Source organism: Stegastes partitus, unplaced genomic scaffold, assembly GCF_000690725.1.
Source record: "Stegastes partitus isolate 25-593 unplaced genomic scaffold, Stegastes_partitus-1.0.2 Scaffold1617, whole genome shotgun sequence".
In the NCBI taxonomy this organism is placed as follows: Eukaryota; Metazoa; Chordata; class Actinopteri; family Pomacentridae; genus Stegastes; species Stegastes partitus.
This window is the reverse complement of record NW_007579348.1, coordinates 89,269-114,776: the sequence shown is the minus strand read 5'-3', so window position 1 is coordinate 114,776 and position 25,508 is coordinate 89,269. Positions and strand designations below refer to the sequence as shown.

The window sequence follows — 25,508 nt, the reverse complement described above, 5'->3', positions numbered from 1 at the left end:
TCTTCTGTTTATGAGATAAACACACTGTAGGTTTGGTTAGACTGACCTAAAAAGAACTCTGCATCTGTGCCACACCGCTACCAATGTCACACTCCCTGTCATGAGTCATTTGCTTGCTCTCTGAGATGCGGTATGGCTCTGTCATGTCAAATATGCGTATACTATCTGTATTGTGCCCTTTTAGAAGCTCTGGTTCACTTAAAATATATCAAACTTACTTCCGCATCTTTTCAAAATTACTCTCGCTTAGCCAGACTACAAACAGAACATTATCCCAAAATGTCTGAGCCTCATCACGGTGCCTTGTGGCAGAATTCTGATTAGCCTTAATGTCAGCAGTGGTTTTCACTTTTCCACTGTCCCACTGATGCCATTTTTATCCTAAGTCTTTTAGATAGTGGAGTCATGAACACTGAGGTGAGAGATTTCTTTGGATGTTTTTCTTGGATCTTTTATGACTTCCTGGATGAGTCTTCATTGTGCTCTCTGAGGAATTTTGAAGGCTGGTCATTTCTGGGAAGGTTCACGATTGTTCCAAGTCTTCTCCCTTTGTAGATAATGTCTCTCATTGTGGATCTGTGGAGTCCTAGAGCTTTGTAGGCCTTCCCTGACTGATGTATTTTAATCACCTTCTTCTTGTCTCCTTTGTCATTTCTTTTGATTTTAACATATTGTGCTTCAGGTGAAACCTTTCCATCAACGCCTTGTTTGTGAAAATGTTTCATTTCAGTGATGTTTTGATTGAACAGGCCTCATTGTGGTCAGGACTGGGTGTGTGCAGACCAGATGCAACCAGTTACCAACTGGGTTAGTGTTTTTTAGGGGATTTAGTAAAAACAGGGGCAAATACTTTTTCACACAAGCCCAGTTAATATTAAATAACCTTTTCCCTTCAATACATACAGCTGTCATTTAAAACTGATATTTTGTGTTCACTCAGGTTGCCTTTGTTTAATTTTTAGTTTGATGTTATATAGAAACGCACAGAAATAGAAGAAATCAGGAGGAACTAAATTGTTTCACAGCACTGGACTTTTGTAGTTTTGTAGTTTTCATTCACAGTATTTTTAGCTCCAGGCCACCCTGCAGTCATATTCAATATGCAGAAATCTTTGCCATCTTCACCATGATGCCCTGATGTGAACCCAGTATTTTACATGATACATTTGATGTTGCTGTTGAAGTTTTTTAAATGTCATTTTTCAATCCTGTGAAGACCACAGATAAAAATTCCGTCCCCCTCCATCTCAGAGATGCACATGTCCAAACCAGAATCATCTACAGGTCTGAACACTACCACCGGTTAGTGAGCAAGTGGAATTGTTTGGAATACTTATCTGGAAGACTGGTCATTTCAGAGATGCTTTATAGTCCGTCATCATATCACTGATGAGATTCATTGTGAAAAGTGACCTCATACAGAGTGCAGTACTTACACTGAATTAGTCACAGGAAGCTGCTGACTCAGCTTTTAGTGACACAGCAGCAGCCCAACGTCAAAAAGAATCAAATCAATCAAAAAGCAGTTCAGTGCAGTGAGATGTACAGAGTATGTAAATCCTCATCCACTCAACTGTGTGTTTGACTTACTAATACTTTACTTGGATGTTTGGAATAATGTGAGGACTGAGTTTGCTTTCAAATTCATGTGCTCAAGAGAAACATTTCTCTGTGCTCACCTTAGATCTCAGTATAACATATAGATGTATACGAGATGAGCTTGTGACATCACAGCTAGTTTGGAAGCTAATCTTTGTCCAATTTAAGGCTTATACAATTGTAAAGTACCACTCATACACATGTTGTGATCAGCATTTAGGCTGTTGAAAAAACAAAATAAGCATGTTCACATACTCAGGATTTTCCTGTAAATACATCTTGTATTGTGAAGAATTCTTAATGAAGTAATTTGAATTTTTGGTAAAAAATGTACCAAGACACAAATTGTTATTCAAGCAGACTGTTTTTTTATGTCTTGAAGTCTGCTTGGAGGGAATCTTTTGATTTGGGAACAAGAGAGCACTGGAAATAGATTGGCGTTCTTAAATACCCCCATTTCAGTATTGAGAGAGGAAAACTTGTGCTTATGCTTTCATACAACTTACTTTTGCTGATGAATACTCAGACTGTAGACGACACCTGTGTGTGGTGTGACTTTGTCTTCATTCCCACTGCACCTGCTGTGTGTCATTCCACTGTGGTATCGGTCTGCAGGGCCGCTGCCACTGGGTTTATGGAGGCAACAGTTTCTGGGTTACAGTTTGATTATTGACCTTGCTGGCATGCATGTGCGTAAAGGGAATTTATGTCGTCACATCTTTTGCTGCAGAGACCCCCTACCCCTAGTGTCACTCATTATTCCATTACCATTGTTATTGATAATTTCCTTACCCTGTTGGTCAGCAGAACCCCTCGATTCAGTCACCTTTTGTCATCTGTTCTCTTACCTTCTGTCATTGATTAGCAGCTATATGCTAACTAACCACTACTCGCTTCAGTATTTACATACAGCCCCTGCCTACACTCGGACATAGCATATAAAATGTGTAACTCAGAAAATGTTCTGGGTCATCTTACCTTTACAGACTCGTGCTCTGTGTTGGTAAGCCCACCATATCAATCAAATCAAATCAAGTTTATTGTCATTTTGCTGTACATACACAGTAGTACAGGCAAGATGAGAGAGTGTTTCGCCAGGATGCAATAACTTAAAGCAATTTAAATAAAGAAGTGTTTGCATATCTGGATCAGCAGTTCAGCATTCTAACAGCTTGTGGAATGAAGCTGTTGATCATTCTGGAGGTTCTTCCTTTAATGCTCTGGAAACGTTTGCCTGATGGCAGCAGTTCAAACAGTTTATGGAGAGGATGTGAGGAGTCCCTGACAATGTTCAGTGTCCTGCTCCTGCAGCAGCTCTGGAAAAGTTCTTGGTCAGAGGTAAGGGGCACTCCGATGACCCTCTCAGTTCCTCTAACTCTCCTCTGCAGGGCTTTTCTGTCTGACAGACTGCAGCTGGAGTACCATGTGGAGATGCAGTATGTCAGAACGCTCTTCATCACACCTCTGTAAAAAGTCCTGAGGATGCTGGCAGGGAAAGAGGCTTGTTTCCGCTTCATCAGGGAATGCAGTCTCTGCTGGGACCGTTTGAAGATCGCTTTGGTGTTCTTATTCCAGCTCAGGTCCTGTGAGATCTGTATTCCGAGGAACTTGATGTTCTCCACTCTCTCCACTGTTCAGCCGCTGATGCTGAGGGGAGCATGCTCAGGACGTGACCTCTGGAAGTCGATGATCGTCTCCTTTGTTTTGTCCATGTTGAGCACTTCTTATTGCACCAACCCTCTAGGTGTTTCACTTCATCTCTGCACACTGATTCTTTGTTCCTGTGAATGAGTCCCACCTCTGTGGTATCATCAGCGAACTTGATGATCTGTATCCCCTCATGTGTGGCTGCACAGTCGTGTGTTAACAGTGTGGACAACAGTGGACTGAGTACACAGCCTTAAGGAGATCCAGTGCTCAGCGTGATGGAGTTGGAAATGTTATAACCAACCCAAACAGTCTGGGGTCTTTCGGTCAGTAAGTCCATGACCTAGAGACATGTGGTGGTATCCAGGCCGAGTAGGAGGAGTTTCTCTATGAGTCTCTGGGGGATGATGGTGTTAAACATGGAGCTGAAATCAATGTACAAGATTTTTTTTTTTAGTTATTTCTTTGGCCTTTTTGCCTTTATTATATAGGACAGTCAAAAGAGAGACAGGAAAGTGGGGGAGTAGAGTGGGGGAAGGGGTTGCAGCAAAGGGCCATGAGTGGGATTCGAACCCATGGCCGTTGCTTCATCACAATCGGTGTCAGTACGATGAGGCAATAGTCATTCAGACAGGCTGCAGCTGATTAGTGGATATAGTGGATGTTTTGAAGCATCTGGGGACAATGGCTTGACTGAGAGAGATGTTGAAAATTTCAGTCAGCACATCTGCCAGCTTGTCAGCGCAGACTCTGAGCACACGTCCTGGGATGTTGTCCAATCCTGTTGCTTTTTGTGGGTTGACTGTGGCTAGGGTCCTCCGTGTGTCTGCTGTGTTGATGGCGAAAGCTGGCCTTGACAGATGAAGGAGAAGGACCAGCCCCCTCTCTGATTGGCAGGTTTGATGCATCAAAGTGTGCAAAGGAAGTTGTTGAGCCTGTCTGGAAGAGAAGTGTCATCATCATCGACCCCCTGCCTGGTCTTGTATTCTGTCAGTGCCTGGACTCCCTGCCACATCCGTCTGGTGTTCCTGGATTTTCTCTGCATAGGTGCGTTTCGTGGCCTTGATCCCTTTTGAGAGCTCAAATCTGGCTGAGTGAAGAGCAGTCCTGTATCAAGTATCAAGTATTGTTCAAGTATCATGGAACACTAATAAACACCTTACTACAGCAAACCTTTCATGAGGACTATGGGTAAATTTCTTCAACAGTACCTATCTGCTTTGTAGTCTATATGTAAAACAGACCTTAGCTGATTTGGGTCGACTTGCTCTTAACCCTTATTCAACCAGGCAACTGGAATGAATCACTCATCTGTGGCTGGGCCAAAGGTGCAGATGTGCAGAGCAAATAACCTGCAGAGGAAATTTCACAGTCGTTATTTTTTTTTTAGAAAAAAAACTACAGGATCACTGTTTGTTTATGAATTCCACATCCTTCCAGTCACCTGGTTGAATAAGGGTTAAAAATGCGGGTTCGCTTGACTCTTAAGGAATGCTCAGTACATCCAGCTGTTCCATAATCTGACTGCGGTTTATTTAGGAAAACCAAAGAGGCAAAGAGTCATACAAAAGGACAGACTTAGAGAGAGAAAGAGAGATGATGCTTGTGGCTTTAACGTGTGGTGCTATAGTGGCTCTAAATGGTTTTATAGTATGTCATTAAGGAGCCATTCTAAAGATGCTTGGATGCCAAAGCAAAGCAGCATACTGTAGTTAGAGGTTATAATAGGAGGCTTGAGTGTCCATTGATACCAGAGCTGGTGTTCACAGAGAAGTGGCAACACTCCATTTAGCTGCTCATTTACATTTCACAGAAACAGTAACTGTATGCCGTGCCACTTCCTTCTCTGTAATAAAACCTGATATCGACACCATAGTGAGCGCTGAGCTAAAATAAAATGCTTAAGGCCATAAATTTTGCTTCATGCTAGAATGTCAGAGACAGTGGCTGAAACTAAGAACGAGCAAATCTGACAAATTGCCAGTGTTTTGAAACTGTAAAATGTTCTTTGATGCTGTTGTAAAGGTCACAGAGGAGTGGATGACAAGAGACCAAATGCAAAAATCTAAAATATATTTCAAACATGAAACATGTACACTGCACAACTTAATATTACACTGAATGATTGTGCTGACGCTAATATTCATAACTGCGATTTACGTCAAATAAACCACATAAACAAACACACGCTTGCATGCACGAGCGTGCTTTTTGTGCGCAATGCATTTCCTGCATGTAGGCTTATGCTTGTAGACATGTGAGCCAAAGTGTATGAAGGCAAAAAAAAAGGTTTTTATCCAATATTTATGTTAAAAGGACATGCTGATTTCAACAACAACAACAATGAGGGAAACTGATTTATAAAATATAAAGTGAGAAACAATGGAAGCTTATACTGAGTGAAATTTTATTTGGCTGTGTATAAGTGCAGACATAGAACTTTGTGTTTGAGGAAGCCACAGGACAAGTTTCTTGGAGATGTTGTGCTTTTTTATGTTTGAGTTTGGAACACTGATGCTCTGTTCCCAGACATGTACTGGCTTCACTCTTTGCAGTAACGTCATAATGTTGGCTGTTTTATTTTCATTTATTTTTCATATCACAATGTATTATGATGATATTTACTTGTTGTGGTGGGCGGTGCGTTCTGTCCAATGTACAAAAAGGGACTAATAGTTCAGAGGGGGAGGGTTTAACCCAGGTTGTTTTCTAAAGCTATGATTTACAGATAGCCCCATAAATGCTTCATATGCATTGTAAGACTACTAGGTGGCCTCTAGTCTCCACCCAGTTACTGCAGAGCAGCAGCTCAGAAGGGTCTATGAAAATATGGAGTAAGTATTTCTGTCTCATCTGAAATAGAGTGTTTTTACACGCCTGCCCGGAGACACACCCAGACCTGCTAAATGTCAGGTGCACTGGTGTGACTGATGAAAGTGTTTAGTTGCACCTGACAGATTTCTGGTCACAAGCGTGACCAAAGTAGTTGCACGCTGGAGCCTTGTCAGCATATACATTTTGATGAACAAACTTTACCTGCTGAAGAAAACCATGTCAGAGAGTTAAAAGCTCCAGGAAAGCCTAACTGGTTAACACTGAGAGGGACAGAACAGACAGCAGATGGAGGACACACAAACAATACATAGGAGAACAATAATTGGACATAAAGAGCTGTGTGTGTGTGGGACTAATGTTAGAGGAGCTGCTCTCCATCGTGCTGGCAAATGGCACTGAAGTAAATAATAATGGAATCATTTCCTAAATTTAGCTACTGCATTATTAGATAAACATCTGCTGTAATGGAACTTTTGGTAACAGAACTCTGTAGTTCATCATTGTAATTAAATAAATTAAATGTTGTTAAAAAATTATCAGACAAAATCAGGTTTTAGGGAAATACAGTCAGATGCGACAAAATCAGGTTTTAGGGAAATACAGTCAGATGCCATTTGTCTAAACAAGATCAAGGGTGTGATTGAAACAGTGAGTTGGTTTATTGCATTTCTCTGAGAATTCAGATAAAAACTACCTTAAAATTTCCTGAAGAATACAATGAACACGACAAAAACTGCAGCTGATTACATAATACTTTATGTACAAACCAGACTGTCTTGCCCCTACAATAAACCATGGGGGTGGATCAGTGACGATCTGGGGTTGTTTCAGTATGGGTGGAACAGGGCAAATAAAATTGTGTGAAGGGCGAATGAACCAGGTCATGTACAGTGATACTCTTGAAAACAATGTTCTTCTATCAGCTGGAAAACTCTTTCCTGCCTCGAACGACTGGATTTTCCAAAAAGACAATACCCCTTGCTACAGAGCAAGATCAGTTAAAGCCTGGATGGAGGACCTGAACACTGGAACCATGCCTTGGCCTGCTCAATCACCAGATCTAAATCCAGTTGAAAACCTGTGGAAAATCATCAAACACAAAATGGAGAACCACAAGCTCAAAAACAAAGCAAATTTGTTTGAATTTGTGCAACAGCAATGGGCTACTCTGACAGCAGAACAATGTCAGAAGCTGGTGGAGAGCATGCCAAGACGCATGGCTGCAGTCATCAAAAACAGTGTTTATGCAATCAATTACTAACTCCTGTGTGTATCATGTGACTAAAACAGACAGAAAAGAAAAATGAAATGCCTAAAAGCACTGTTTTTGGCAGTACAGTGCCATAGCTAATGATGTAAGAACTTAAGTGATTTTGGTTATTATCAAAAAAAAAAAAAAACATGGAAAATGTCAAGATATCAGCTCTTAAATGAAACTCTTATGAGCTATTTTTGTTGTTATCATTATATTTGTCCAAACAAATGTGCTTTTAGTTGTACTAGGCATTAAAATGAAGAAGAAATTGAAGAAAACAAGGATGGTCTAACAATTTTTTCCATGACTGCATGTACCAGTCTTGCTCATCTGTGGTAACTTATGCAGATGGTAGGTTTCAGTTTGGTGAATTTGACATTCTGTAAAAAGAGTCCCAGGTCTGTTGTACGTAGCTGGAGAGTAAGTAGCAGGTGGCTGTGGAGCTGTGTGTGTTCGCTGTTTTTGTTTGTTGCCTCCATTCCGTTAATATTGTAGTTTGCATTCCTATAAAAACCTCCAGTGTCAGATGTAATAAAACTACATCTACAGTACTTCTCACCACTTTCTTTTAATGTGTTCTTTTAGTGAGTGTCAGCATGGGAGGAGTTTCCAGTTGCACTTCCTCAAGTTGTGTGATATTACAACTACCCTGAAACATGTGGTCTGAACAGTTGTTACTGTGGCTAGTACTGGAGCTTTGGTAGAGTGGAGCTGCAGGGTGAAGGAGTATTAGCCATGTTTTCTAAAGGTAAGATACATGCATCATGAGGAATGTTGCTCCCTTTGCTGTAACCAGATGAGAGATGTTGTAGTTCTCTGGATGATAGATGGTGTAGTTTTCTGTGTTGTGGAATTGTTGAAGAGGTTGAAGGAGGATGAGCAACCCGACACAGATAGACACACTGGAGACTCAGATGACTTAAATTGAAATAAGGTTTACTGATCAGGAGAAGTGACACTAACAGAGCAGCAGTTCACGTGCGCAATGCCAGCATCACTTCTAAAGATTCTCTCACACCTTCAGTCTTGCACCATCCTTCGGTGTGGACCATATCTAGGTTTATGGATGACAGGAAATGAAGGGATAGTCTGGCGCCTTGGTGCAATCTGGCCTTGAGAGGTACAGAGAGTGCCTTGAGGGGCACAGGGAGGGCTTGCCTGTCCTCCTACATGAGGTCAAGAACCTATAGAAGATTTGAAGATTGGTACACATCTGTTATAGATACAGCCTTTACTTGGGGAGGTCAGGAGAGGAGTCCTTCACACTCTGGATGAATGATGATGTAGTCCTCTGTAGCCCAGGTTTTAGTCACAAGACAACAATCAGATGTGTTTTTTGCAGTTGTAATCAAACCAAATGGTTCAGAATAAATCCTCAATATGGATCATGCAGACAACATAACATAACTTTCTCTTGTCAACTTTTGCTGAGCATGAGACTAAAGCCCAGCATATAATGAAAATGCTGTACTTTGTTGGACACTGATCAGTGTGACTGCTCATCAGACATCATTCTATTTCAGCCTATTCCTTTCCTCATTTTGTCAGCCACACTAGTAAAACTGCCGTCCTGTTGACACAAACAATGGGAAGTCCTTTCACGCAGATATGTCTTATCTTTTTTTGTCATGCATGTCATAATATGAGGTTTGTGTGGTAACTTTTTTGTTCTCAATGTGGGTCCAACGTTGAGGGGGAATTTTTAAAAATGTACTGTTTCTTAATGTGATCTTGAAAAGCGAAAACTGTGTCACATTGAATCTCCTATTAAAAATGATCAATAAAATATTGGTAATATTTTAATACTGTACCAGAACTTTTTAAATGAACAATGTGTGTGAATGAAGTGTGCGTGTAGCACTGTACTTGAACATTCCAACATCAGCACATGCATGCAAATTTTAAATTACTTTAACTGTCACAGCACATTTAATTTTCTAGTAGTGGATAGTGCAATAAGTGTTTAGTCTCAGCTTGAATTTGTTTGCATTTATGTAAAATAATGAAGAGCTGTGTGATATAGAACCCTGTAAACAGATGACACTGTCGAACTCACAAGTATGTCAGAGGTGATGGGAAGGACAGAGCTGCCATTTAGACTAAATTGGAGCTGCTGTCTATCAAAATTGGGAGTGAAATTAGACCATGCAAATGAAGAATAAATATTGAGGCTCTAAATAAATCAAAATTGCAAACAGATAAGGACAACCTCTTTCTGACTACACAGCTAGTAAACTATGGTCTCCAGGAAGCAGGTGTCTGTGTTCCTTTGTCAATGATCAAGAGGAGACTAATGATCAGAACGTCAGTGGACTCCCCAGAAAGTGCAAAGCACAGCATTGACAGGCAATGCTAGATTTTAATCACTGACATAAAAAGGTGTGTCAGTGATTTACAGGAAAAAGATGCAGTTACGCTGTCAACAGGAAGCCATTGCATTTTTTTCCCTTTAGATTTCTCAGTCTCAAGTACATAGAATAGATTAAATGACGCTGAGCTGAGTGAATATGCATGACTAGCAAAAGGAAAGGAAAGGAAAGGAAAGGAAAGGAAAGGACACGAAAATCAATTCAGTCTACGTAATTTTTTTTCAATTCCAGTGGCGCGGCTCTGTGGATGACACTGTTGTTCTGTTAGATGATTCAATGATCCAGACTGAAATAGCTCAACAAACAAACAATCTTAGCTCCCCCCAAGACTTGTCAGGTTCAAAGTCATGTCAAAGAAGCTGCACAGTGTCAGGCCTGAATGAAATAAAATTCACTGTCATGTGCACTAAGTTCGATTCTCCTGTGTTCCACAGAGGCCAAATGACACTGGACTATCCAATCACAGAAGATGAACGCTCAACCAGAAGAGACTAGTTTAATCCATCGCTGAATGCTTCAACCAACATGAAGATTTGTGTGTGTATGTTGTTATATTATAGTTGTGCTCATGTAGACAAGTCAAGGGTAAAGTAGAGCGAGTGTGAGCAGACTGTGATGGTGTTCACCATGGTTGAAGAGGACGTGATCAACTGCACCATCAGCCATGAAATCCACCAGTACCTCTTCTCCTGTGTGTACATCCTTGTATTATTGGTAAGTATGTGATCTTAAATACTTGAAAATGTCTGAACACAATGTCCATAGTTCATGGAAAATGGTTTGTTTCCATGTTGACTTCAGTGTGATACCGGAAACAGTCATGTCTCAAGCTCTAGAAAGCCTGGTTCCTCTTTGAAAACGCAAGACTGTATCAAAGATCCTTACAGAATAAGTTCAATGAAAGTGCAGCATGAGTCTTAAGTTTCATCAGTGGGGTCATATTTATTGCACACGTAGCTCTAAATGTGTTGGTGTCAGTGTTGTAATTGCTAAAGATGTACCTCACCAGAACAGTGTATGCTACTGTGCTGAACTTTAGCAGGACAAACTTTTCTCTCCCCTGTCCTGTAGCTGGATGCTTCCTTCTCTCCTCCATAAATTACAAAATGTTTGTCCAAAATCAAAGTTTAAATTCACTCTTTATCAAATGCACCATTTCCATAGCAAGGTGGCCTTGCAAGCATTTTTTTGTGTGTATTCTTGAAGTCAAACAGATGTGGTGAATGGCTGCATGTTTTTTGTTATAAAACATTTCCAACATTTGAAGTCTTATCTTCTTTCCTGCCTTTCTTGGCACATTCCAAACACCTGTTGATCCTGTTGAGCCTTCCAGTGCTCCATGTATTTAATGGATTTGATGACAGGTAAATGTGGAGGGGGCTGCAGGTGGCTCGGTGGTTAGCACCATCACTTTTTGTCCTGGTTAGGACACCTGGGCTCTTTCTGTGTGGAGTTTGCATTTTCTCTCTGTGCAGCGTGGGATCTCCAGCTTCTTCCCAAGAAGCTTGAGCTTAATTGGTGATTCTAAATTGTCTGTCTCTAAGTGTAGCCCTGTGATAGACTGGCGACTTGTCCAGGGTGTCCCCTGCTTTTACCCTAAGTCGGCTGGGATAGACTCCAGCCCCTCCACAACCTTAGTGAGGATTAAGCAGTGTATAGATAATGGATGGATGGATAAATGTGGAGGAAACTTCACCCAACCAGTTGAGGCAGATGACTGCTTTCATAAGCCTGGTTCTGCTGGAGGTCTTTTTCCCCCTCCCTTGGGGGGGGCTTGGTTCCTTCCCACCGTTGCCAACCGCTTGATCAGTTGGAGTCCAAAGTCTACTTTGGATTGTTGGGTTCTCTGTTTAAATTTGTAAGGTCTATACCTTACTATGTTAAGCCCTATGTGATGGCATATGTTGTAAACTGACTATACAAATAAAATTGAATTGAACTGAATTGAATCACATTCAGCACTCTTTGGTCGTCAAAGTTTTGAGAGGCATTCAGGCTCATTATGAATCCTCTTCTCCAAAAATGCAAACCAGAGGCTGAAGAATGTCTCCGAAGACAGCAGTGCTTCTTGTCTTGGTCATGGTGGAGTACATTCATTGCAGCTGTTCAACTCCAAAGTAACAAACCTGGTCTCCTTACATTCACCCTTATGTTATTACTGCTAAGTTATTAGTAAATAGGACTTTATTCCATCATCCACTGTGAAATACTATTACCTCTGTGTCCACTTAAGTGATTGTCCTTGTTTCCCTCTGACGAAGTGGTTTAGCGACACCACTAATCCTCTGGGATACGACTGGGCAGCTTTCTTTAGATAGGACTTGATTGGATACTGATACAGAGCAAGACTGCAATACTGACTTGATACTGATTGGAGACTTGTGTTCTTTTTTTATTACATTCTGTATCTGTGGTGAAGCTGATTTTCTATCTCTCTATGAACAACTTATAGTGTGGTTATTTTTGTTCTGCCTGATCCTGCTTTGAATATACCTGATCCAGTTTCTATAATGTCTTTTAGAGCTCCATGCACTGCCTCTTTAGAAACCTCCAGTTGAGCCACGTTTAGCTTCGAAAACAATCTGACTTCTATGACTGTCATTTAGTTGTGTCGCCATGTTTCTTCATTTCACGTGTCAGAACTTTTAGGGTTTTAAAATACTTCTAAATCTTCAAACTCTCTGATTATTTCCAGGTTAACATCAAAATATGACACATTTTCAATGGACCCCACTGTAAACAGAAACATGTGAATAGGGATGAAATAATGCAGTATTGCCTTAGATGGAAACAAAATGTTGCCCAAGACATTCTGCTGTTGTTAATATCATACAGAGACCAGTGGTTTAGCAGAATCATCTGGTATGGACATTCCTGTTTTTGGTGTCTGTCTGTTCACAGAGAATAAAAATAATCCCACTAAGTGATTTTCTTGATTCCAGGTTGGTGTTCCCTCCAACCTGTACTCCCTGTATCACGCTGCTCTACAGCTGAAGCAGAAGAATGAGCTGGGTGTTTATTTAATGAACCTCACTGTGTCTGATCTGTTATACCTGGCCTCATTACCACTGTGGCTCCAGTACATCTTTCAGGTAACTTAGTCTCCCCCCTCCTGTTCCTCTCATACATCACATCAGCTTTTACAACATACATTGTAATTTCATGCATGTGTGTTGTTGTTTTAGGATGATGATTGGCGTCACAGAGAATGGTTGTGTCAGTTGTGTGGTTTCCTGCTCTATGAGAACATCTACATCAGCATTGGCTTTCTGTGCTGCATCAGTCTGGATCGCTATCTGGCTGTGGTTCATCCTTTAAGGTAGGACAAACCAGCGTGGACAAAACACAAGCTGCTGCTCACCTCCGCTGTTACCTTCTTTACATGTTTATCTGGACTGAGCAGTTGACCGAGTCTGCAAGATATCACATTTATATTGTATTTGTGTTGAAACACACTTCTGAGCTGAATTGTTTAGTTAAGATCAGAATACACACGTTTTAATTGGTGAGGTTGACTGTGCTGTTGCATACAGTTTTGTGTGATATTTAAAAATATATAATATATGTTTATATACATTTCTTAATATGAATGTAGATTCAACTTATATATATATATGTTGAATCGCATGCATATATATATATATGCATGCAAGTACATATGTTTGTCAGCATATGTGAGCAAACACACTCTCGATTCTCTCTGACACAGTGCCTCCAGATGAAGGTAATATATTCATTTATCAGATTAGAATCAGAGGTGATTCTAACCGAAGTGATGCACTATAATGATGATGAATGAAACTTCTTTAGGGAGTGACAGTGGAACTTCTCTTATGTAAACCTCCAACATTGAGGGCCTGCTGCACTCTTTGCTATTTAAGTGTGTGGTGTCATCTTGCCAAGATCTAAAGAGCTCTCTAAGATCTTTAGAAACATGTTGCAAATGCCTTTTGGTCTGGGGGTCTAAATGCATGTGTCTACATTCCCAAAAGACGTTGCACAAATTGGACCTGTATGGGAGGTGTGTCAGGACAAAGGACTTGCTTTCAAAAAAGAAGAACATTAGAGCAACACTACCATTTCACAAAGAATATGTTCAATTGAGCAGATGAATTTTGTATGGAAGACAGTCAAACATTTTAGCAAACTGATGTCAGGGACTCGTGGATAACTATACAAAATACTTACAAGAAGCTGCTATCGCTAACAGGGGCAGTACTGCCTTTTGAGGCTGTAGAAGAATATTACATCTATTGATATTTTGTAATTATCTTTGGGCTTTTGTTCATGTAACCTACATCAGTAGGCACTGTTTCAAAGAGGATCAGTTGTTTTTCCAAATATGACCAAAAAAAAAATGTCAACAATTTGTACTTTTTGTTCTTTTTCTTTTTTTTTTTACATGACTGTACCGTTTTGGTTTCCAGGTTCACCTCTCTCCGCTCCATGAGTGCAGCATGGTTTGTTAGTAGCATCATCTGGCTGAAGGAGATAGCAGTAGGTGTGGTTTTCTTCCGCCACAAAGAACTGAGCAAAGACCGCAAGAACCAGTCAGTGTGCTTCGAACACTACCCCATGCAGCCGTGGGAGTATCCAATCAACTACTACCGCTTCACGATCGGCTTCATGTTCCCATTGGCCATTCTGTTGGTATGATAACTTTTTTTAAAAATTGAATTGCTCATATGTAAAAAAGGTGGAAAGGTTACATTTTACTCTATTTCTATAACTACTCGTACATTTGTCAAGTAAATGAAGTGGAGTGAGAAGTGTAAACCATATGTCCTGTTAGTCACATCACTGAAACCATTGACAGGTGAAATGAATGACATTGATCATCTCGTAAAATGCAATCTTCTACTGGGAAACCTTGGGTCCTGGTATTCTTGTGCATGTTACTTTTGCACTGCCTAAACAGTTTTCCAGGCATTCCCTGATGGCACCAGTCTGCCCCTCCAGGACAATGCGCCCACAGTAAAATTGCTCAGAAACAGAACCTAAGGCATTGACCTGGCCTTCCAATTCCCTTGATCCCATTATGATTGGGTACCCACTGGAACAGTTGTGATCCACAGAGGCCCTATCCTGAAACCAACAAAACCAAGAGGATCTGCTGCCAGCGCCACAGTACCAGACACCACAGAGCATCCTCAGATGTGCTGTGTTCATGCCAACATGGTTAGAGCTGTTTTGGTGGCACGAGGGGATCTACATTAATATTTAGAAGTGGCTTTAATGCTGTGGCTGATCTGTGTAGTGTACAACAAATTGGAAAAACTGAAATACAAGTGCCTCATAACTGTCTTTGGGCAACTTTGGAAATTAAAGAAAATTGAATGTGCTACTCGGGAAACGTACATTGTCTTGCATTAAAACCTTTCCAGAGGCACCGACATGGCTTAGGCCAAGGATCACAATGCCCCGCTTCAGTCCATGTTACATCTTTCTGATCTCCTTTCATCATCTTGCTGTCTTAAAAAAAGAATATACAAATGTCCCCAACCGCAGTGGTAATTGTAGAGCAAATAATACAGGTAAGACTTGGAAGTTATACTATGGTGCAAGAAAAAGCAGAAAGGGTACATGATTCAGAAGAAACACTGATATGAGGTTGAGCTAACAAAGGAAGGCTGCAGTAAAGACATTAAGAGGATTAAAGTTATCTGAACATAATCCGGTGACCTGTATGTTTTCTCTTGGTTTAGATCAGCTACCTGTGTGTCCTTCGTGCAGTAGGTCGGAGTGCAGGAACACAGCCGGATCAGAAGACGAGGATCAGGCAGTTGGTGAGCAGCACCATCCTCATCTTCCTCGTCTGCTTCTCCCCCTACCACATCTTCCTGTTAGTGCGCACCCTGCTGGAGCGGGACTGCAGCTTTATTGGAGGTACTGTTGCATTCATTGGAAGCAATCCACTGAATAAAGTTAAAAATGTTTTTACATTAACAGCGTGTTTCGTACATATTCTTGTTTTCCAGCAATATTTAACTACTACCACCTGTCATTGTTGCTGACTACCCTGAACTGCGTGGCCGACCCTGCTCTTTACTGCTTCGTCAGCGAAAGCGCCCGCCGCGGCCTGTACAGAGTCCTGTTCCGACCTGTTGCTAAGATACTCTGTTGCTGCTGTCGCCGCGGCAATGCCAGCCCTGCCAACCCGGCCAGTGATTCCCACGAGGTCGCCACCGACGAGAACAATGGTCACCCGACCGTGACGCTGCTCACGCACACCAGTACGCTCAACAATGCAAAAACAGATGCTACCTGTAAAAACACAGTTTTAATCAGACAGACTGATGAAAAAACTATTGTACCAATAGATGTACAAAATAACAAACACTCTGACAAATATGTGGAAGGAAAGCCCAGCTGTGTGATAGCTATGGAGGGGCAGAGCCAAAAGACAGAGAGGACTGAGAAAACTGACATCAGCTAAGATCACCAGGAGAAATCAGCTGGTGGGCCCCTCAGGGCCTCAGACCAAGAGAACAAAGACTGATTACCAGAAAACTCTGATGGATGCTAAGAGTGAGTGAAAAGTACCCAAAAGACAACTAACCTGTGTGTAGAGCTCAGTGTGGCAGTAATAAGAGCCTGCTGCCCACCCACTTGTGTTTACATCATTGTTATTGTTATAACACAACTCTTGATACGTCAACTGACACTTTAGAAGAGGTCAGGCTGGATCTGATGTGTATTTTGTCACAGTAAATGCCCTGTTTACATTTCTGTGGTTTGTACATGTGGCAGCCAATTGAAGGCATAAAGGTCATTATGGGTCAGAGGTCAGAGTTTTAAAAAATCAGCTACTTGCCAGTATTATTTTACACAAGTATTATGTTATCATCTCTAAGTAAGAATGTATAAAAGGTAAAGAGAACTAATAGCTACAGTAATGGTTAATAAATGCTTTATAGATCAGTTATACACCATTAATAATGTTCAGGTTTGAGCAGTAGAGTACAGACCATGTAAGGTGGGTGCCTCTCCAAAGAGCCTTTGCTGCAGTATTACAACAGTGTTACTTTAATTAAATTACATCATATTCACCAGTATTAACAACGGTGTTCCAACATAGCCTGGTACTATAATTCAATTTTAATTTATTTATATAACACCAGTCATGACATCTCAGTCATCTCAGGGCTCTTCACGTGGTAAGTTCAGCACCTTAGACTATTGTACAAATGTAACCAACGTACTTCATTTCACTTTTATTTAAAGTAAGAGTTCATTCAAAGCAGCTGATAGGCTCACACTCCTGTGTCCTGAGCAGTGAACACAGCACAGTTATGCACAATATAGCTGCTGCCACAGGATCGTCATCAAGTGGTAAACAAGACCTCAACAATAAACAGTTAGCGACTGGTGTTCAGATTTAGCCTTTATGTGTGTAAAGCTCTGTGATCATGTGACTCCAGCCTCCAGGTTGTCTCAGGACAGATTGTGAAATCCCATATAATGAAAGTTTTTTTTTTCAATTTGGTAATACTGAACCTATAAACCATTACAATAAATTTATTTACACTCTTAGTTGTTCTTATTCATGGTTTATGAGTGTTCACTAAAGTAAGTTATTTATTAACCATTAATAATATCATTAGTTACAACTATTTTTCATAAAGAGTGACTCATTATGAAGTGGTACAAGTGTTCCTATTGCATTGTTAAAAGATGCAGTTTATTTATAATGATGTAACTGCAGGCAGAAAGCCTGCAGCTTTTAATATTGACAACAAAGCTACATATTTCCAGGCTTAATAATTCTGCAATTGTTTGATTAACAACTGCAACAAAAACAATACAGTAGCCTCCATCTGTGAGATAAAGAAACAAAATAAAGAACAAATTGATGAAACCTTGATGTGGGACTCATGACAAACCACGCCTGCACTTTGACCACATCCTGAGCACAACGGTGGATTGTTTTGATCAGTGCGTTAACACAGTGTACTATATTAGGTTGAATACTTCTGGTGCAGCTGTACTGATGTAGTAAAATGAATGGAATTGCTGATGTTACATGACTTTTTGAAAAACACTTGTTCCTAATGGGCTGATGGGTCGACAAGGCCTCTACAGTTTGTTTTTGGTTGATCTTCATTTAAAGAAAGATACAAACTTAAAAGCAGATGACTTTGGTTTGATTTGATGTTGATGTCAGTGAATGCAGACACATGTTCAGTATGAGTCAGGCTTTAAAAAGGCAGTCTGTGACATTGCCTCGTCTGCCTGCTCTGTCCACGTCTGCTTCTGTCGGACAAAAGTCAAAGGAAACCCTCTCCAGTGTCTGCGTGTTGTTTTATGCATGAATGGGCATGACACTAAATTGTTATTATTGCCAAAATTTGATATACTTAAGAATCTGTGTAGACTAATGGCATAGACAAAACCTTTGCATGGAAGAGTATGAAGGCCAAAACTTAATTTGTTAGGAAACCACAACACTATGGTGAGTGTCTGTGGAAACAGGCTGTTATTTTAATTGTGTTAAAATGTGAAATTGTTGTCATAATCTAAGATATCATGGAAATATAACATGGTCAGAACTTCTAAAATGTTCATCAGGTATAACTTATTGTTGGAAGATTGAATTGACACAGAGATATGCTATGGTATTGTTATGGAACTATAACATTATGGTCAAGTGTCCAATGAAATAATGATTTAACTTTACTGTGATGAATGTGATGTATGTTTTATAAAGCTTTGAAACAGTGTGGTAAAAAGTGAGGCTTTGAAACTTTTTAATGGTGTGTGTGAAGTGGCTGCCTCGAGCCACGTGGTAGTGGTAGCAATGCAGGGTGTGTGTGCGTGCGTGCGCGTGTGTGTGTGTATGTGTGAGTGTGTGTGTATACCTACTTGACTGTTAGGTTTCTGTGCGTATGTGTGTGGTTGCAGTAACCTTCTTTTTCTCTAAACAGCAGAGGAGCTCTTCACTTCTGAAGAGTGGCCCAAGTGTAATGCAGCCGACTGATTAAATCAGGCCTTCCTGATTACACAGGTGATACGACCACACTGAGCAGGAAGCAACGTGTGACTGCGTCTGTTACCTTCAAGTACCAGCTTCTGGTTTGGCCACATGCCGTCGTCTCTCTTTATTTTTGAGTTTAAGGATGTTGGTTGATCACTTTGGTGCAGTATGAAAACTCTCACTATCAGTTGCCGTGAAGTCTGACCCTAGAACGTCGAAGCTGCAGTGTACTGGCGGCAGTCAAAAACACATTTTCAGACATCCAGGGTTTCATATGTAACATACCTAAAAATCAGAACTGTGAACTTTCCGGGTTGGGTTTGTGTGTCATTCCATATCGTTATTCTTCTTCATCATTATGTGATGTAGAGTAATCTTGCTTAGCCAACCCATTCTGTGGTACATGATGATCTGCAGGCACCTCAGCTCTGGTTTGTTTATATTTATTTAAACCAATCACAGCTGTTGTGGGCAGAGCCTAGCAAAAGGTGCAGCTTCTGTCCTCCCTCTAAACAGCAATGAGTGGAACAACAAAACAGTAACACATAGACAGTGAAAGGGAAAAACAAAACTGACTGAAAGGAGTGGCCAATAGCAGCTTTATACCCACAAGTTACATCCAGAGAGCTAGACTAGATATAGAGTGACAACTAAGTCATTTAACAGCATGAAGAGGTTATTTTTATTGAAAAAAAATTCTCAATATGTAACTTTGAGATACGTTTTTAGAGATTAAATAAACAACCTTAGATGTACGTCTACCAAAAAAGGGAAAAGCTTTAGCTTAATCATGAATATTAAATGGGTTTCTAAGTATTAAATCTGATGTGTAGGTTTAATGAGGACGATTTGCTCCATCACAGTCTGTCTTGGCTCCTCAATGGGTGAATAAGTGTGATTGTGGCTGATGTATTTTCATCATCCCTTTTGGTTTCCCATGCTTTCGAAATCACTTTACTCACATTTCAACATTACTTTAGTTGTCCACTGATTTTTCTGCTCATGTTCTTTTAACCAATCAGTCCCTGTTTATTAAGTGTCAATGTCATTCTATCATTTCGCCTGTCAGACCTTCTAATATGCAGCTGTTCTCCTCCTCATCACCACCTCATCCTTCTGGATGTCCAGGGAGTCTCAAATGAAGTTTCCATCAGCCATCAGCTCAGTGTCCGACCACCACTAATACCTAGACTCTGGAGGATCCTGTCATGTCTCTTACCTTCCTGTGGAACAGTGCTACGAAGTAGTTTTTCATTGTTGAAGTGTAATTGTCAAAACTTTTGTTCCACAAACTCGTATTACTTCTGTAACTACTGTCTTTTACTTCCACAGGATCTCTCCTTATTGAACTATCCTGAGAGTTTTGAATGATAGCACATTCCTTTTAGGAAAATCTGGTTGTTTTAGCAGCTCTGTATCTGTCTCTTTACTTCCGAACTTGGGGAAGTGAGACTATTTTATGGCAGGATGGAGGAGTTATTTGTGTTTATTAGTTTTAGGAGATTAATAAATACAGCTGTCAGGTGAATCAGGAGCTGAAAATGAAAAATGACTGTGTGTAAAAACAAAAGTTCTCTTTGTGTGTCACTGTATTTGTTTTTCTAACAGAATCCTTCCTCTTGAGGGACTTACAATGTCGTAAGAAAAGGGGTTTAAGTGTGTGTGCGTGTGTGTGTGTGTGTGTGTGTGTGTAAATTAGAGCCCTTGACAACACTGGAAAGTGTGTAATAGGAGATGTGAGATCAGTGTGCAGTCTCTGGATGAGCATCATGTGTATGTGAGAGAGTGTGTGTGTATTAATCTTGGCAGTGTTAGCTGCTCCTGGCTGCTGCTGTCGTCCAGCAGGAAGTCCCATTAAACCTGGGTCATCTATGGATCAAAGGTCACAGTTGAAAATGGGATGAAGGGAGATGAGAAGAGCAGCGTGGCAACAAAGAACCAAAGAAGAGAGCCATGTTAAACTGGCCTCTATTCTGGGGCTTAAATATTTGCAAGATTTAATTTTTTCATCTTCTGAGTAAATTTCTAATCCATTCAAGAAACCTGGGAGTCAGGGTCAGGCTCCAGCCCCCCCCCCTTCGCGATCCTAGTGAGGATTAAGCGGTGTATAGATAATGGATGGATGGTCTATGAGGATTGACTCTGTTTTGGAACTCGTCTCAAGTGGTGATTTGAGGAGCTGCAGTTTTGTTTTTGTTTTTTGTTTTTTGTCATCATTTCTCAGCCCCCAGAAGTTGCAGATTATTTGCTTTTTCAGTGGTAGTGAAAACACTGTTGCATCACTGTATCTTAATAGGGCACTTACATGTGGCTGAAGGACTAAACCCTTCTCTACAACTTATGCACATCGATAAATATAAAGGTCACCAATACATATCTCAGCTCAAGTGTACCTTACATAATGTGTGTCTGCTATTTAGTTTTCCTGGAGTACTTAACTTGCTGAGCTCGCCTCATCCAAACAGATCGGATGGTTCAGAGTTAGAAGGCATAATGTCAGTCCCTTTTGACTGTAATGAGGGAGAAGCTCTGTGAGGTCGTGGACTTAATCGGCAGATTTTCCTTCAGCTAGAAGTCATCTTTGTTAAAATTCTCATCTTTTTTGGTGAAACTAATGTAAAATACATCATTCACTCCAACAGGCTTTATGAATAAAACATATTTTTGTGTTTGTGTGGCCCTGTGGCAGGACATAAACAACATAAATGTATATGTCTTTTACTTGGAATTAAAAGGAAAACAGAAGAAGTGAAGTGAAAATATGGTAAAAATATGGTCATATCTTTGAGGTCTGTGTTCAATCTGGGTGTGTCAGCAGCTTTAACTTTATAGTAGTTTTGTCTGACTGTGTAGATCAGGGGTGGGCAATCCTGGTCCTCGAGGGCCACAATCCTGCATGTTTTAGATGTTTCCCTCTTCCAACACACCTGATTCAAATGATCAGCTCATCCTCAAGCTCTGCAGAAGCCTGAGAACGATCCTGATCATTTGAATCAGGTGTGTTGGAAGAGGGAAGCATCTAAAACATGCAGGACTGTGGCCCTCAAGGACCAGGATTGGAGACCCCTGGTGTAGATTGTGCTTGGACACCAAACACTTCCTGACCAATAAACTTGGTAAAAGGCATTTATTACCTGTAAATATGTATGTAAATATAAATTAGAAATAAATATACTGATACATTAAAAAGACACAAAGCGTAGAGATGCATATGCACAGTGCACAGTACATATTGGGGTAACATTTTGTCTCTTCTCTTTTAATAAGAATGAGAGACTATCAGTGGTGAAGAACAGACGGGCTGAACAGTGAACATATACTGTAGATCCTGTAGACACAGACAGGTGACATGCTAAAGTGTGTTGGATCACATGCTGCTTCAATGTCCGTTTACACTGATTCTCAAAGTCTACTGGAGTGATGAACACCATGCTTCTAAAACATATTCCCTCACTTGGTGTTGACGGAGAGCACTGTCTAACTCATCAATTTAAAACCTTCCTCAGGTTAAGACCTGGTGACTATGAAGGCCATATCATCTGATTTAACCTTTTTTATCGTCATCAAATCATTTCACTTCCAACACCTGACTTCAGAATAGCTTCATTGTAGGAAAAATGTGATCTCACAGACAAATTTTGTATTGATTTTAAATTTTCCATCAACACTTTTCACTAAACCTTTACTCTCTCCCGTACAACTGAAAAAAGAAGGTGTTCAGAGTGACATCAAGAAGAGACCCCAGTGAGCAGGTAACTACGGCCAAATGTGTGACAGACAAACCCCCATGAAAAGGCAAGTTAACTTATTTTGGGGGATTCTATTCTATGTAATGTCATTTTTGGCTGTTCAGTTTGAGTATGTGGTCTACCAGTAAACCGGAGATAACTGCAGCTTTAACAGCCTTGTTTAGACATTTACCTTCTTTAAAAATAGAATCAGTATAAAGGTCTCTATCATAAGCTGAGGCCTGACAGTTGGCTGGTAACATTTAAGGCACGAGCTGCACTGGAACCCTGCCTGTCTCTGCCACTGACCCACAGCAAAATGAAGTACACAGTAAGGTGCTGCACTCCCTTCTGCCTCTAACATAACAGTCGAACTGTGTCAGGAAGAGAGGTGCAGTCTCCGATGGCAACATAGAAATATTTATGTGGGAAACAAACAACAGGCAAGTTTTAAAGTAGCAGGGAAAGAGGTGACAAATTGCTGCGGTAAAAAACTTTGTCAGCTCAGATTTTTTGGGGGGTCTTTCTTCAGACAGAGGTCAAAGAGTAGAAGTATGCGTTCCATTTTCAAAAAAAAAGATAGGAAATTAAAACATTGATTAAAAAATCAGCATGAAAAAGCTTCTTTCTCTGATTACTACTCACAGAAAAACCATTTCCATTAGACGGGAGTTTGAAGAAGAACAGGAGGCCGTAACGAGGAAACGTTTAGCTGTGCATGATAAAAAAAAAAGAAGCTACTTTTCTCTTTGTCAGTCATTTCATAGGTAAAATCTAGAAGCGTGAGGAGGAGTGAATGGAAGACAGCCTTGGTGTTTTGTTAATGGCTTTGTTTTGGAGCCTTATAACAGCTAATCATTTGTTTGAACTGTATACACAAAGTTACATACAGAAGGAAGTGGGTTTAAAAAAAACAAAGTACACCTTCAAAGACAGGACAGCGTCAAAGCCTCAGTGAATGTGTGATGTTTACATGGAACACAGAGGGATCTGCGTCTGTATGATGAATGCTCGTATCCTGGTTACTGTTTACTGTGCGCTCTTTGTGCAGGCGCTGTGATGTACGAGCACAAGGCAGTGGTTTTGATGTGGTTAATGTAACATTCCTGTGACCTTCATTCATCTGGCTAAGACTACTGACCTGATGTGCTCCACTGTGTGTATTGGTTAAAAAAAAAAAGCACCCTGTCACATGTCTGTAGTGGATCTGAGCTACTGCCACAGCAGCTCTTCTGCAGCACCACACAGACCAGCCTTTAGTCTCCATACACACCAGAGAGCCTTGGGTTCCTGTTACACTGCTCCCAGTCCACAGGCTGCCCTTCCTTGGGCCCCTTTTGGTCGGTACTAACCTCTGCATACTAGGATTATCTCATAAAACCTGGTAGTTTGGAGATGCCTTGTTCCAGTTGTCTAGCCATCACAGTTTATTTATTTCCAAAGATTCTTAAGCTGCACATTTTTCCAGCTCCCAACCCAACAACCTCAAGAACTGACTGTCCACTTGCAGCCTGTGACAGCTTTGGAAATAACTGTTCTACCACTCTGAATTACAACTATTACAATTTGAAACGACAATTGGATACTTGTGCAAATTTGAGATTTCAAAAACATTAAAAAAAAAAAAAAAAACTTCTTTTATTTTTTTGAGTGCATCCAAATTGCAATAAATTACAAAGTAATGTACAGAGTTCTACCAATTAAAAATCTGAGTTAAGTTATTTGATCCTTTTTACAAAGTATATGAACGTTTCTCGAGACATTTAGTGGATTTTAAACACAATAGAATTCTCAGTCATTCCAATAATCATCAAAATTAAAAACTTCGTGTGGAGCAGATTTATTCAAATGTTTCACTGATCTATATTTCTTCATGTCATGAGTGTGTGTAGAAATACCTTCTTTTTTAGTTAATTGCTGAAATATTCAAATTCATAAAACGCATTTGATAAATGAACTGCATTTAGAGTATTTGATGTCTACTGACGTTGTTGCTCGCAGTTCACTCTACAGGCCTTCACTCCCTCTACTACTCTCAATCACAGGAAAACAACTGGGGAAGTTAAACTGGACCCATACTTTTAAAGCTCTGTGTCCCAGTCATTGCTGAACAAATTGTTTATTTACTCAACATCTATAATAATGTTCTCAATAACTGCCAGCCAATCTCCAAACTACCCTGTCTCACTAAAGTCTTAAGGACATTGATAAACTAGCAGTTCAAATCCCTCCTCTTATGAAATTCCATTTTAAGTCCACACCAGTCAGATTTTAGAGCAAAACATAGGACTGTCACTGCTATTACTCTGGTCACAAAGGACAAAATATCAGCTGTAGATAAAGAGAAATACTTTGCCGTTCTCTTTGCTGATTTATCCAAAACATTTGATTCTGTTGACCACAACACTCTGACGTGCAGGTTATGTGATACTGGTGTTGATTATATGTCATGTCAATGGTTCCACAATTATTTGTCTCACTATCAACAGTGTGTAACTTTAGGAAATGTTCATTCTGAATTTTTCTCTCTGTCAGAAGGAATTCCACAAGAGTCAGTTCTGGGTCCTGTCCTCTACATAATTGATCTTCCCACTTGTACACAGATGATACAGTTCTGTGCTGCTTTTCTAAAATAGTCTGCCATTCAAACCCTGCAACAAGCTTTTGACCAACTGCAAAATGCACTTTTTCAGTTAAACCTTGCCTTCAATGAAAGAAAAAAGGACAAATATATGCTCTTGAATTGGGTATTAAATAGAGCCACTTTCCCTGTGTCCTGCAGAAAGCACGCAATTGAGCTGTTATCCTATCCTTCTTAGATCTACAGAAACGCCTCTACCTCAACTCTAACAGCCCTGGATCCAGTTTACCATTCAGCCCTCAGATTTATTACTTGTGTTTTTCCACTCATCACTGTTTATTGTACGAAAAAGTTGGCTGACCATTAGCCAGCAGTTGGGCGAGACAATCATTGGTTTCTGTTTATTTGTAAGGCAGTGAAGGCAAATTCATTATTTCCTTGTTAAATTGGTCGCACAATCATTGTTCAACTTGTCCAAATGATTGGCGAATTTTCAAAGTCCTAAACGCTCCTACTGAAA

The 25,508-nt window shown here is 40.4% G+C and overlaps 1 protein-coding gene across 2 annotated transcripts in view; it reads left to right on the top strand.

The window, feature by feature from the left end:
* gpr68 (G protein-coupled receptor 68) overlaps window positions 1-18,434 on the top strand; it is a 31,465-nt gene extending 13,031 nt beyond the window's left edge. The window contains exons 1-7 of one of the 2 annotated variants that reach the window (XM_008300976.1): window positions 7,978-8,084; window positions 10,140-10,419; window positions 12,648-12,797; window positions 12,891-13,024; window positions 14,133-14,355; window positions 15,411-15,591; window positions 15,684-18,434. In XM_008300976.1, coding sequence (XP_008299198.1) covers window positions 10,321-10,419; window positions 12,648-12,797; window positions 12,891-13,024; window positions 14,133-14,355; window positions 15,411-15,591; window positions 15,684-16,141 — 1,245 coding nt within the window. In that variant the 5' untranslated portion in view covers window positions 7,978-8,084; window positions 10,140-10,320 and the 3' untranslated portion in view covers window positions 16,142-18,434. Of the gene's footprint in view, window positions 1-7,977; window positions 8,085-10,139; window positions 10,420-12,647; window positions 12,798-12,890; window positions 13,025-14,132; window positions 14,356-15,410; window positions 15,592-15,683 lie in introns of those variants that run through there. The other variant, XM_008300977.1, reaches the window with a different exon arrangement.
* The last annotated feature ends 7,074 nt before the right edge of the window (window positions 18,435-25,508 follow it).